This window comes from Papilio xuthus, unplaced genomic scaffold (assembly GCF_000836235.2).
Source record: "Papilio xuthus unplaced genomic scaffold, Pxut_1.1 DF827679.1, whole genome shotgun sequence".
In the NCBI taxonomy this organism is placed as follows: Eukaryota; Metazoa; Arthropoda; class Insecta; order Lepidoptera; family Papilionidae; genus Papilio; species Papilio xuthus.
In genome coordinates, this window is record NW_013530970.1 from 1,827,674 (window position 1) to 1,842,719 (window position 15,046).

General features: G+C 33.9%; 3 protein-coding genes across 4 annotated transcripts; 1 reads left to right on the forward strand and 2 right to left on the reverse strand.

Moving 5' to 3' along the window:
- Positions 1 to 79: 79 nt before the first annotated feature.
- On the reverse strand, positions 80 to 5,115 carry LOC106117794 (uncharacterized). The gene is made up of 6 exons (XM_013312235.1): positions 4,952 to 5,115; positions 2,919 to 3,039; positions 2,604 to 2,810; positions 2,057 to 2,293; positions 976 to 1,262; positions 80 to 515 (listed from the first exon to the last, which is right to left on the reverse strand). The coding sequence occupies exons 1-6, from the start codon at positions 4,962 to 4,964 to the stop codon at positions 118 to 120; spliced, it is 1,263 nt and encodes a 420-aa protein (XP_013167689.1). The 5' UTR covers positions 4,965 to 5,115; the 3' UTR covers positions 80 to 117.
- A 1,396-nt stretch (positions 5,116 to 6,511) lies between these two features.
- LOC106117798 (zinc finger protein 891) lies at positions 6,512 to 10,280 on the forward strand. Of its 2 annotated transcripts, none has more exons than XM_013312242.1 (7): positions 6,512 to 7,475; positions 7,566 to 7,693; positions 7,792 to 7,935; positions 8,294 to 8,356; positions 8,693 to 8,782; positions 9,084 to 9,173; positions 9,513 to 10,280. In XM_013312242.1, exons 1-7 carry the CDS (start codon positions 7,391 to 7,393, stop codon positions 9,741 to 9,743), a joined length of 831 nt encoding a protein of 276 aa, XP_013167696.1. In that variant the 5' UTR covers positions 6,512 to 7,390; the 3' UTR covers positions 9,744 to 10,280. The 2 variants fall into 2 exon arrangements, with proteins under 2 accessions (XP_013167696.1, XP_013167695.1); XM_013312241.1 differs by having other exon boundaries at positions 6,514 to 7,475; positions 7,553 to 7,693.
- Positions 10,281 to 10,742: 462 nt separating this feature from the next.
- Gos28 (golgi SNAP receptor complex member Gos28) lies at positions 10,743 to 13,602 on the reverse strand. Its single transcript, XM_013312032.1, has 6 exons — positions 13,444 to 13,602; positions 12,991 to 13,166; positions 12,570 to 12,659; positions 12,123 to 12,271; positions 11,610 to 11,726; positions 10,743 to 11,342 (listed from the first exon to the last, which is right to left on the reverse strand). Exons 1-6 carry the CDS (start codon positions 13,472 to 13,474, stop codon positions 11,222 to 11,224), a joined length of 684 nt encoding a protein of 227 aa, XP_013167486.1. The 5' UTR covers positions 13,475 to 13,602; the 3' UTR covers positions 10,743 to 11,221.
- Between the last annotated feature and the right edge of the window lie 1,444 nt (positions 13,603 to 15,046).

Genomic DNA, 15,046 nt, shown 5'->3' on the forward strand with positions numbered 1-15,046 from the left:
AATAAATTAAAAAGATAAAAACTTATATTTTTTTATTTATTTATTACTTAAATAAAACGAATAAAAATTACAAAAGATTATAAATAATAATATTTCTTGTTATATCCTAAATTAATTTTACCAAAAACCAATGAATGTTTTGTACCACGGCTCCGGTTTCCTATTGTTATACCAAGAGTTAGGCTTCGGTGGAGTTGAATCCATATCAGGATCTTTAAACATATCGACATAAGATTTCTTGATGCCGTACAAAAAGAATGCAACGTATGGTAAATATTCTGTCATAAACATAGAGAATCTGTAATACCAATTCAACAACACTCTTCCAATTGTTGTGGAGTAGACAGACATTATAAAACATAGTGTTCCTAATTTGAATTTCGAATCGTAAGAAAGTTTCTTGTATTCGGGAGATGTTTCCAGACTTTCGTAGTCTTTGAGGTAGAGTAATCGAGGTGGGGTATCAGGTAAGCCATCTATGCATGATTTCTCTATTATTGTTGATACATCTACACCTGAAATAAGATTTTTTTTATTTAACACACAATAGACAAGACAGAGCGGAAAAGTACTATTAGGGAGTTTTGCGGTATTCCACTTTAAACTCGACAGTCATTTGAACGTTTTGTATAGAATGCAGCTTTTAAAGTACAAGGCTGATTGCTTATTACTATTATGTCGTCTTTTGTGCAAATCACTGCTACCTTATTGCTTTTTTTAATAAGGTATGGAGTTTCTCTCATTGCAAGGAACAAGGAAAATTTTCTGTAATCGGATACCGCTAAAGGCACTGACTGTACAATTAGTGGGGTTTTTAATGAATCAGCCATTTCAAAATCACTTCACTAGAATAAGTAATATAAAGATAATGAAATATTTACGGATTATTTATTGTTTTATGATTGTTACTTCATTGTTATTCTGAAATTAAAAAACGAACACTAGCAGTATTAACTACGGCATGTAACTATTTACCTGTATCTTTATGTTTTCCACCTAATTGTTCTCTCAGCCTTCTCTGCAAGTTAATCCTTTCGCCCTCAAAAATAATGAACCCGGGGACATCGAAAAGGTTCTTGGTGATGTACATAAGACTGTCGGATTCCGTCGCACCCATCACCGCCCATAAGCCGTCCATCATCACACGGGCCATGTGCTCGAAGTATTCCGGAACATTCTCTAAGCAAGGAACGAACACTCGATCCAAAAGTAATTGGAATACCTGGCGTGTTTCGTATATGTTTCTCCGACAGACGTTATATCTAAAATAAGAAAAAATTACGGTAAAAAATCGTGAATGCTGTATATTAGGTGTTTGGAATTTGATTATTGTATTTATAGATCGAGAGTCTAGAGCCGACAGACTTTTTTTACATTAATAACGGTGATTTTTATACATATGAATTAAATACGTAAAAAGAGCGTCGGTGGCTCAGGGGTCAAGCACTTGACTTGCAGGTCCTGCGTTCGAATCCTGCCATATACCAATGTGTTTTTCGATTTCCGATTTATATATGTACATTTATCCAACGTTCTTGCGGTGAAGGAAAACATCGTGATGCAACCTGCACATATCTGAGAAAAATTTCAAAGATTTGTGTGAAGTCAACCAACCCGCATTGGGCCAGCGTGGTTGACTATGGCCTAATTACCCTTAACTTAGGGTAGGCTCTAGGTAGGGTATCTTGAGCTGATGATGATGATTAAATACTAGCTGTAGCCGCGATTCCGTCCGCGTGGAATTAAAAAAAAACTCAAAAATTAGCCAATGTATTCTTTCAGATTATGTTCTACATGTGTGCTAAATTTAATCAAAATCCGTTGAACCGTTCCAGAGATACCTTCAAACTAACATCCATCCATCTTAACTTTCGTATTTATGTATATTAGTAAGATTGTATGTTATATTGTAACAATAATTAAATGAATACTGCCACACACGTTCTGTGGACTGTTTTAGATGACAAACACTTCAAAAATAGAACTAAACTTTACGTATTTTTCCTTCAAAAATTCGTCTGAATATTTTTTTTTAATTACTTAAAATATTTCTTACCTGTCTTCTAAGCCGAGCATGTAACCAATAACTGCCCAATAGTGGTTATACGCCTCCCAATCATCTGCCTCTAGCTGTCTTATACCGAATCGATCTGGCTTCAAGATTCCAGGACCGACGAGACTGAAGAGTGTAAGAGCGACATCTCGTTGTGATACCGTTCCTTTTTTCTTCAGACGTGCGGCGCGGCCATTTTTTATATGTGCGCTTCGTACAGCGGTAAGTGATTTCCATGAACTGAAAATAATGTTTATTTTGATAATCGTAATTAACAACATTAATTATTATAGATAATAATTCAGTTACTACGAAAAACGCGCGGGCTATTGCAGAATACCATACAGTACAATCATTACATGTTACTAGTTGTCGCCCGCAACTCCGTCCGTGCCGAATAAAAAAATTTAATTAGTAGCCTACGTACTTTTAGACTATGGTCTAAATCTATGCCCAATTTCAACGAGATACATGAAGTAGTTCTGGATATACATTCTAACAAACATCCATCCATCCCAACAGCATTTATATATATTATTAAGATACTTACACACTTCCCGGCTTCAGTTCACAAGTATACCAGGACTGAATGTGTAAGAAGGTAGCAACATATCTTTTGTATGCGGTGTATTTTGTGGACGATCGCCTGGAGCCTGCCAGCACTTCCAAAATGGTAGGAATAGCAAACAACGCAACTAGACCAGTCAACATTGAGTACGAAATGCCAAAGCAAAACCTACAATAAAAACGCTGGCCCCTGCAAAGAAAAAACAGGTTAAAAAAAGAAAATACATATGTTCGTAAATCGAAAATCTAATGTTTCGATTTGTAACGATTTTATTTCAAAAAAAATCAATTGACTTACTTTTTAAATAGTTTTTCATCGAACCATTCGGGCAGTTTCATTTCTAATTGTTCATGGCTGACCGTATCCGATGGTGTGTCGTACGACTGTTTGCTTAAAAGACCCTCCATGAATTGATCAACTGAAAATATGCAAGATAATTCTGATTTATTATAGACCGTTTAATTAACAATCTGCATAATACTTTTATCAGCTTTCATTTTAACAAATACTACCAAAACAATTTTGTTTGAAGTAACCTTGAAACTTATCCATCAAAGTCAACTGTGTGCAAGGACGGTAATTAATTTAATGTAATTCGACTTCAACCCTTGACGTACTATATTAACATATGATTCATTTAAGGCAACTAGTGTTAAGCTGCAAGCATGTGTTAAGACCACTAATGTTGAAGGAAAACTCCGCTCTACCATCCTTTGTCACGTAGAAATTTAAAATGATGTTGTACACATTAAGATTTCTACGTAAATGATTTAGTTTTATGATTATCTCGTGAAATAGCCCAGCTCGCAATAGCCGCCATAAAGTTTCAGCTATCTCAGATTTATTTCAAAGAGATGAGAGAGATGGCAATAACTGATATCTATGTAGCACTGGATAGGTTGGGTTAAGTAGTATTTTGTGCCTATTTGATTTCTGCCATTTTATTGCCAATGATCTGGTAGCGGTGTTGGAAACTCTTAATTATAATAGAGATAGAATTAAACAATAGCAATTTTAACAGGCGTTTTGAAGTCGGAACGGTACAAAGTCTGTCATGCGATTAGAAGATCCACCGCAAGTAAATATGCAAACTAGTTTTGCCCGGACAGTGCAAAGTCCAGAGTCCAAAGTACAAGAAATCGCTGATGTCATTCTGCTTCTCGTGTTTGTTTTTATATTATAAGGTTGCAAATGAGCAAGCGGCCACTTGATTACGTCGAAATATCGAAGCGACCGCTGCCCATAGACATCCGAAATTGCAGATATGTTGCTTACCTTTAACTGACGGAGGAGGAGACGCACAGGAAAAGGATATATCCCTTTCTTATGACTCCTCTCATCCGTCAAATATACTTCTCCTACCTATTCTTTTTTTTTATAAAATAGGATGGGAAGGAAAAGGAGTCTAAAATAAGGACTCCGTCAGGCATGTTTTTGCTATTGGGCATGATGTAAGGTTTAATACATACATACATCCATTAAATACAGATGTGTTTGTTGGTACACTAAAGTTTCTGCACTACCAAAAACACTTTTTTATTTTTTTAACGGTTTTTAAGACTTTACTATTTGCTGACGCTTTTGTATTTTTTTATCTATTTCTTAAATAATAATAGAACAATTTAGCCTAATTTAAAAATTTCTATTTCTATATTAAGATTATATGAATTGTGACAACCCTATTAAATAGGTAAATATTTTTTAACGTTCTTAATAAGTTTTGCCACTACAGTTTATTTACTGTTGTGACCTTGATATCTCGTACCGTCCGACGCGCCTTGTGTTCGCTTCAAAACACTTCGTATTGCTACATTAATTCAGATAGGACTATTGAATCAAATGTATGGAAGTATACTATGCCGATCGTCTGTAGGGAAAAGGTAAGGTTGTTTTTTTATATTATAAAGTGATAAAGGAGCTTGCGGCTACTTGGTTTTGAGTATATAACTAAACGACCGAAGCCCCTGGAAATCTGCCGATACAGGCAACCTTTAATCAATTGAAGGAATGCACAGAAAAATAATTTTTCCCTTTCCTATTCGTCTCCACCTCCACTTAATCCACTTCTTCCCATCATTTCTTTATTCTAAATGGTGTGGAAGGGAATGTGGACTAAAATTAGGCGTCTGGTACGCACACTCAACGGATAAAACGCGGAATTACTTCCACTCGACACCTGTCTTCTATTTGTGTACCAAACAAATATTTTTGTTGTTCGACCTACGACTGTCAAAATTATAATAATGACTTATTAAATCTTTACATTGTTTTTTGTTTTGATTTAAACATTGTTAACAAAAATAATTAAATTATTTAAAATATATACACACCTGTCAAATCCATGATGATTAATAACTATTCACTTTAAAAAAAAACTGATTTGTTATTTCCCGCCTTTAACACACGGACGACTTTACGCTATGTCATATCGATTCACACTGTTCGTTGTGAATAATGTTACATCTATTTTATAATCGTGCAGATTAAATATGACAACATAGAACATGTCCACTTATTTATATATTCGCTAAAAAAATATGTTTCGGTAACGGAATCAAAGGTCAAAGTCTATTTTTCATTCATTCGATAAAATAATGATAACTATTATCTATTTATGATTTATGACTTTGTAATTTTTGTGTGAATTGTATACGGAACAAGAAAAACACGTGCATACTAATGTACTAATTCATTGTCCGAGGTTGATGTCAGCTTTTAACAGTGGTAGAGCCCGCTTTAACATCTTCGCACGAATCAGCCCAGCTCGCCCGGTGATATACCACGACCACACAGAAGACAGGCGTCAAGTAGAAGCAATTCCGTGTACAGTCTGATGAGTGTGCGTCCCGGAGGCCTAATTTAGTCCTCTTTCCCTTCCCACACTTATTGTTATAAGGAAAGGATGGGAAGTGGAAGTGGACTTTCCGGATGAGAGGATGCATGGGAAGGGAAAGTATTTTCTTTCTGTGCATCCCCTCCTCCGTCGATTTAAGGTAGGCAACGCATATGCAATTGCGTATGTCTATGGGCAACGGTCACTTCGCTACTTCAGCGATTTCAAGTGGCCGCTCGCTCGTTTGCCACCTTATGATATAAAAAAAAAAAGTAGGGGGATGCTGCCAATATCTTCGGAACCTTGCCTAAAGGGACTCCTTTTAATTAATTATATTAATATTTTAGTTAATTATTCTTTTTTAATATTTTATTTAATATCATAGATTTAAGACTCTTTTGTTATAAAGTTGTTATATTGTAAAATATATCATTAAATTAATAATTTAGTGTAGTATGTGACAAATGAATTCAGTTACGACTTGAGGCTTTCAAGAAAAGAGCATACACCTTTCTTAAAGGCCGGCAACGCATCTGCGGTTCCTCTGGCATTGCAGATGTACATGGGCGTCGAATCAAATAATCTTTGGCGATTCGTTGCTCGTTTGCCCCCTTCTTCTATAAAAAAAAAGTAAGAGCGCGGACAATTTAGATTATACATCAATGACGTCATCTGTGGTTCTAATTTAATTATTGACTACTAAAACAAAAACAAGAGAAAGCGCAAGACAGATGACTGGCGATCACTGTCAGAGTCCAAGATCCACTTTGGGTCACTGCCCCAACGTAGTAAAAACGTAAATAAAACAAAAACACCCAGTTTTGGAATCAGGATTTCAAAAGCAGATACGAGTTTTCAATAATGTTTCATCATCATCATATTCAGCCCTAATTCGTCCACTGCTGAACGTAAGCCTCCCCCATCGATTGCCACAATGGTAGGTCCGGTGCCGCCCGCATCCAGCGCACTCCCGCAACCTTGACCAGGTCATCGGTCCATCGTGCCTTCCTACCTACGCTGCGTCGACCCGTCCGCGGCCGCCACTCTAGGACTTTTCGGCCCCATGGACCGTCTACTCCGTCCGTGAGCACTAACAAAAACATTGATAATTTGATATATTTTTCATTGCATATTTGTGAGACAGGAAATGATATAGTTATTTATATTTTATTTTTATAAGTAAAACTGCTTTATCGCGTATGATTAATCAACCCACTGGTAAATCAATAGCACTTTTCTAGACATGGATCCGATAAGATAATACGCGAGACATCGGTTCCGGTTTTACCGATAGACGAAAGAGACGTCGGCGGTTAAAGTGCAACGGTAATCTTGTATTTAGCAGGCGATTTAGGTCGGCAACTGTACCTTGTAACTCTGGGGCCAGGCTGTCAGGTTTTTAAAAGTTAATGAGAAAAAGCGCCATCTATTGTTATTGAATTGAACTAACTAGAGACCTACAAGGATATCAGACTCGATGGGTATAAAACAAACTAAATTATGATTTTATGATAGCACACTAGCGCCTTCCTGGTAATGAAAAATGAGTGTTGCAAGTTGGTTGCAAGGGTTGCAACTTACTTAAACAATAACGAAGTTAAGTTTAGGAAAGCCGACCCCACCACCATGTAGGATACGAGTTAGGCAGAGAGAGCATTTTAAATGACATTGGTTCATTACATATTTTATTGACGTCAGTTACAATGCCGTAATCGATGATGAACATTTTTTATATTTTTTATACCTTAAGTTGTCTCAAGTCATCTGCCATCATCTGTCACGGCACAGCTGACATTCAGTTATATTTATATACGCCTGACGCTTATGTAAAATAAAAAAAGTTGTTTATGAAATATTCATGTATTCGCACGTTTATTAATAAGTTGTATAAAAACCACATGGAGTATCAAGAAAATAACCTTTTACTTCATGATTTATGTCGCTTGTGCCTGGTAAATGCAGGTACCACATTCATAGACGAAGGTTTACAACAAAATGTTTTTGTATGTACAGGTGTCAAAGTAAGTAACTACTAGACTTCTATTTCATTTTCATTTATACCTATGTTTATTGAATTAAATAATTCCAATTTATTTAGGTATTTCTTGCAGATAATTTTCCAAATAAAATTTGCGTGACATGCTACGAAATCGTAAATAAAGCAATCGAATTCCGAGATACTGTAACTAAAAATGATTCCATATTAAAATCATTGCATGACAATACTGCCAACGAAGACGTAAGTTTTACATATATTTTCAGAAACTAAGTTAATTGCAAACAATTCTTCAGATTAAGTTTAAAATATTGTTATTCTTATTATTTTCATTGTTTTAGATAATTGAATACAGAATAGTAATTAAAGATGAAGATGTAGAGTCAGATACGGAGGCTGAAAGCAATTGTTGTGCTCAAGAAATTCATATTGAAAATTCTGAATCCAACGACAATTCCACTTATTCATGTATAGTCAATTTAACTGTAAGTATGTCTAAACTTACTAGTATTATAAATGCGAATGTTTGGATGGATGGATGGATGTTTGATTGAAGGTATCTCTGGAACGGCTCAACAGTCTACTAGTCTGGAAGAACATATAGACTATAGAGTAAATGGGTGGCGACAGATAGTAAATAATATAATTTTGAAATAAATGACATATCAATTTTCTTTTTTAATTTATCACAAGATATGATATGAGTGAAGTCAACCCGCTCTTGGCTAGCATGGTTGACTATGGCATAGCCACCCCTAACATAGGATAGGCTCCGGGCACCTTAGTGGGAATATATAGTAAGCTGCTGATGAATTATTACAATATGTATGTTCTGTATTTCAGTCAAATTCAACACCATTGGGCTCTTTAACAATCAGGAAAGATCTATTTCCAAATTCCGTACAGGTAAATTTATTACATGTAGCTTAAGATAACTAAGCATCTGACATATGAAGTTATTCTTCCCTAATGGAGCCTGTAGCATTTGTTGCGTTATATTTTGCTTGATCACGTATCGACGCGTGCTGCCTGTCCAAAGGTCTGACATCGACTGACGATGACAACCGACATGTACTTATGACGTGTATACTCGAGACAAACAACACTACATTTATGAATACATTATAGCGCCTATTGGTTTTATACTTACTTTTTAGTTTATTTTTATTAATTTTTTAGATGAAAAAGAAGGAGTTTATCAATTTGTTTGTATTTTTTATATCAAACTGTTCTTATCTTCAGGAAAAACAAAAAGAAAATATTGTTTGTGAAGAGAAAGAAAAAATTAAAAAATCTAAAAATCATAAAGATGTTATACAAGATGAATGTGAGGTAATATCTAAAAACTGTGTTTTTTATTGATAATATATTATAAAATGTGAAAGTTTGGATGGATGGTTGTTTGTTTGAAGATATCTCCGGAACAACTGAACAGATCTTGTTGAAATTTGGCATGGATGTATAACATAGTCTGGAAGAACACATAGACTGCTTATTAACTTTATTTTAGTTCCGCAGGGATAGAGTTGCGGGCGACAGCTAATTTGTTATGTATTTAGATTGATAATACATATAAGAACAATACATAAAAAAATTTAAATGTTTATTAGAAATATATTACTTTTATTTTCAGGAAACACATGAAGACAAGATTGATTGTAAAAATAAAGTTGAAAAAAAACCTAAATGTGAAGAAACAGATATAATTATATATAAATGTCGGGTAAGATATAGATTTTTTAAAGTAAAATTACATAGTGAGCTGATTATTTCAATTTACTATATATTATCACCGCCACCCGCGTTTCCTATCGCGTAATTAAAAAAAACTTAATTAGTAGCCAATGTGTTCTTCCAGACTATGTTCTACATATATGCCAAATTTAATCGAGATCCATTCAGCCGTTCTGGAGATATCTTCTAATATCCATCCATCCAAGCTTTCCTATTTATAATATTCATCAATGTGGTTTTTCAGTTACTTTACAAGTTTGACTTTTTATTTTTTTTATTGTATATTGAAACACAAAAAATCTTATTATTTTGCGTTTTTCTTTTCTAGGAATGCACTAAATCTTTTAAAACATGGAGAAAATTGTATCATCATACGAGACAGCATAACAAGACAAAAGCATGTCCTATTAAAGAATGTGGCAAAATGTTTTATTCCAAATCAGATTTGGAGAAACATATCAGAATACACACAGGTGTGAGACCGTACCAATGTAACTTGTGTGACAAAAGTTTTACACAAAAATCTACTTTGAATAGTCATAAAGATGCTGTACATTGAAATTCTATTGCCATTGTATTAATTATATAAAATATTTCTTTATCAAACATCAGGGAAATTCAGATCATAGGGATAAAGAAATAACGAATTTCATATCTCTTATATTGTAAGTCCACGTAAAAAATACAAGTCTCAAAAATGGATTAAGGTACATTTCAGGTGGAAGCGAGTCACACTTGTGGAGGTTAAGCCTTTGACGTGTGCCTGACGTTTAGTACTTATTTTGATAACTTTTATATTTTTTTTTAATATATCGTATGTTATATACATAATAGATATTTTTATCGCGATAAAACATAGCAGGCAACATGAAATGTATATGCAGCTATGTAGAATCTGGTAGTAAAACAAAGTATTAATGGTCTCTTTTCACTAATTGTTAGCCGTGCGAGTCTGTACACTTTAAGCTAAGTGGAAATGGACGCTAATTCCTCTAGTCATAATACAAATCCGGCTGATTCTTGAGTTTATGTATTATGTAAATATTTATGTTTCGGTCGTTTTTGACATTAATAATTAAAATAATTTGACGCGAATGGCGCGCTTTCATATAAACAAGTTAAGTGTCAGATTGATTAGTGAGGGGACATCAACGTTGATATTTTAATAAGGCTAGTGTTGCGCCGATTCACCGGCAGTGTCTGATTTTCTTCCTAACTACGCAATTATGTATATGGCGACTACGGAGAAGTAAACAGAGGTACGTTAATTTCCATAAATGATGGTTATTACTTCTGAATTTTTATTTAGTGAAAAATGTGACAAAGTGAAGTGTAATTGTCAAATAAGTATAGTTCTTCGAGAGTGTTTTATTTTTAAGAATTCCAACGTAATATAAGTCTTTTCAAATATCACGGCGGCTTAAGGTCATTCCCAACATACCCCACAGTGTGTTCTGCGCAATGAGTCGTGCGATGTTCCGAGCAGCCAAGGTATTTGAAAACCTCTTTACTTAAATATCCATCCAACTTTGTAAATAATGAGTAATTAAAAACATGGTGAAATAAACTCTTTTATTCAATATTATTTATTTACATTTTACTTACAAATTGTTACAGTTGATAAGTAAATACATAGCTGTACATTAGTCAAAAATACAAGTTAATAAAACATTTTTTTTCTTTCGGCAATATTAATACTTAGGAAGAATTAAAATCTAAAATGGTCATACTTTCCTTTTACACCCAATTGCAATTCAAGAGCAATGGAATACATACAGATAAATAAAATTGGAGTGTCTATATGTAATATCAAAATATTGTTATATTTCATGAAACAACAAAAACATATTTTTTTTTAATTTTTTCCGTCTCTTAACGAGTCCGCGATTGTTCCGGGAAATCCCCGAAATGGCTGGACCGATTTTAACGGGAATTTTAATGGATTACTGATTTTTTTTACAAAATAAAAATTAAATATTAAATCTACTTATACTATGCTTAAGATATTGTTATTCATCTTTATAACAAGAAAAAAAATCAATGGAAAGCATAAAACAGTAAAAGGAATGTGCAAACAGCTACAACTAGACCAAGGATTAGGGAGTCGCGACGTTTACGGGCGTTTATTCTATAGATAAGACTGTTCAGCATCGGAAACCTGCAAAATTATTAAATAATATTTATCAGTCCTGTTAGTTTAAAAAATAATCATAGAATGACAGTCAAAATAAGATACTTCTGATTTAGGCATGTTCCGTTTTAAAATCCTTAATTTTTTTAAACTTAGTTTCTATAAATAAATCCTATATTAGTATATATTAAAAAAATAACTCTAAAACTACTAAGCAGATTTTGAAAATAGCATAGTAGTTTTTGAGTCTAAACTCTTCAATCGTGCCACTTGGCTGTGTTAACACAATGTTACCTGTTGGCAATGTCGTTGAATCTGGTCTGCATACGCTTGAATGTTTGCCGCTGCGAGGTGAGGTGCTCGCGCGCTTCCAATGCTATGTTGATCTGCTCATCCACTAAGATGTGTGAGCTATGAAAGTAGAAATCATTTTAAGAGATCACGCAAGTTTCCGTACAATTGTAATTTAGTTGATACTGGTATTATTAAAAAAAAATATTCTAAACTAGACTAAATAAACTCAAATACTACTGTACCAGATTTTCCGAAATAACAGAGCGAACAAAGTAAGTTATGCTTTTTATTATCCCTATACACCTAAGATAAGTTAGCGATGCTCCCTAATTATGACAAAAAAGTAACTTAAAACAACTAATAATATAGTATCATTACCCATCAAAAACAACCATAATACATTTTCTACAACCAGTATCTAAATTTTTATAAATACCTCATTTTAAATCCAATAAAAATAAAAACCCTAAAATCCCTCTTTGGTATCACTTAGGATTTAATTTTGATATTTACCTGTGCAAATGATTAGCTTCTTTAGCATACTGGTCGCGTCGACTGAGCCCAGCTGCTGCGGGCGGCGGGCTGCCTCCGCGGAGTAGTTCCTCGCGCTCTCTCCTTGCACACACTAAAGCTGACGTCCGCGAGAACTCTTGTTGGTAATCCTATAATATACTTCATCATCGGCTTAAGGTTAACAACTACAGGATGTAAGCCTCTGACAGTAATGGTCACAATCCTCGGACATATTCCACCTCCTCGCAGAGTTCTCTATCAACATTGTCTGGGTTATTAGAGTATCAACTTTTACTATAAACTACTACTGAAGATTGACTCCTGGTGGGGCCAAAACTAGTTGGTGTCATCCCGGACAATCATTGGTGAGTTAATTAAATTAAAACATTGCCACTATGATTTTTTCATTTCAAAGTAAAACTTTAAGGTAATTAAGATAAAACATACCATCAGAATCTCTCTATGTCTTTTTATTGTGTGCATTGTAGCAGTACCACTGGGAGCTAGATCAGCCATTGTATCATTAATCGCAGACAACTGGAAATAATTAAAGTCTAAAAAACCGAACCATATGTTTAAAAGGGAGGTAACTTTCATTGAATGAGTCAACATTTTATTGCCACTGCATAAACTGACCTATAATTGCTGATGAAATTATATTAATCAAAACTGTAATATTTAAAATTAGTATTTGGTCATGTGACCACATGGACAAAGTAAAAATAACCAATAACTGTAAAACCAAATCAAAATTGGTTCATACATTTAGGAGCCATGCCACAGAAACAGACACATCAAACTTAAAACACCCTGTAGTTTTTGGGTCGGATGTTAATAATTAAATTACTCTCTATATTAAATACTCTACCTTATTTAGAAGTTGCTGAAGTTCCATAGACATTGTATCAAACATATCATCGCTGTTGATCAAGGGGGCTGTCTCTGAAGATAGATTTGATGATCCATATGTAACACCCAATTTACTAAATGCAACCAGTTTTACATCTATATCATTCTCTAGATGCCTCGCTTGCTTTCTTAAATCTAAAACCAAAACAAATTAACTATTTAAGTTATGGACTACAATTTGTTATTCTAAATTATCTGTACATAGATATAATTATAATAAAAGAAACTAAAATTTGCTAAAATGTATTATTACAGTTAAATCTAGTTGATGAGCCTTTTTAGAATTTCGTGCAACCTCGTACAAGTGTAATATAATTATAAAAATATATCCACAGAAACTGTTTGATGCAACGTCATAATTTCTAAAGATAATTGGTGACACCGGTAGCTCGTAAGTTGTATTATACTTTACCTTCCCAAGATGAACCTGAAGCCATATTCATTTTGTAAAATCGATATTATCAAGTAAAAGAGTTTTTTAATTGATTTTAAACAATATATAATTGTTTACAAATTTCTTGAGAGTCTAGTAAACTCAAGGTCAGTTTTTGTTATCATAAAGATTAAATGACGTTTGACGTTCATCTACAGATCGTGTTATGACGTTTCTGAAGTGACGAAGTGGTCATTATGGAATATCTATTTTTATGCTGAATTTAAGAGACAAGTGATAATGTGCATCAATATTGATTATTATTATATATGGATTATTTAAAAATATTTTAAAAGTACAAAAACGTGATTTTTGTACTTGTAAAATATTTTAGTTTTATAGCGTAACTCGTAACCGTCAAATGTCAATAGACCAAGTGTCAAAAATCAAAATGATGTGAAAAAAAACGCGGGAAAGTTGAAATGCGAAAGGCGCTTTTTTTAAATTAAAATTTTAAATTTCGTTTTATTTTGTTGAAAATCACAAAACTTTCACAAGTTTTATTACTACTGGGTTCTCTCATCATGGGGAAACGTAAAAAGAAGAAATTGCCGGAAGAAGAAGTTTTTGAAGAAACGACCGAAGAGGAAGAAGTAGATACAAGTACTGACGAAGATTCCGAGAAAGAGCAGCGTAAATATAAGCCGTATTTTGTATCAGATTACAGCAGGAGGTACCCTGAGGACTCTGTCCTCGTTGATTTTGTAGTTTTTATAGAATCAAACGAAGAAAAAAAGCCAATCGGCACGCGGGACATGATGTCTCTATCCACTCATATAAAGAGATTTAATAAGGGAATTAAATATTTACAATCCATGAACAAATACAAAATAGGCGTTCATTTCGAAAAGCCTTCTTTAGCGAATGCTTTTTTAAATAACGTTACATTCCTCAATGAATACCAAATGAAGGCCTCTATCCCAGCTGTTGGGACAGAGATAACAGGCGTCATAACTAATGTTCCCAATAATCTCTCCAAGTTAACAACTTACAGAAAGATTATATGTGTTAAAAGAATAAGGAGAAAACGCCAGAATGACGCAGGACGTAGTTTCCTGCAGCCGACGGGCACCGTGGCGATCACGTTTGCTTCTAATGTTTTGCCGGACCACGTCGATCTTCATGGTTGGCGGTTCTTAGTAAACCAATATATCCCACCAGTAAAACAATGCTACAACTGTCTCAGGTATGGCCACCTTGCAAAGTATTGTAAAAATTCCATGAAATGCTCAATTTGCACCGAAAATCATAGTTACAAAGATTGTAACATGACTCCCGATAAAGCTATATGCATTCACTGCAAAGGTAACCATCTAAGCATTTCTGGACAGTGTCCTGTTAAAAAACAAAAAATAAAAGAAAATCAGGCTAAATTACATAAAACCCCATTTGTTGACCTTTTTAATAAAAATGAATTCCCTGAATTGAACAAAAAAAATCCTAAAGATGCTCTTATGTCACTGTTAAAAAATGATGACATTATTAATATAATTTTAAATACAGTCATTAAAGTATTAACTCTTAATAAATCAAATGAACAAACCACCATATCTTCTCAGCTTGTTAAAGATGTTCTCATAGA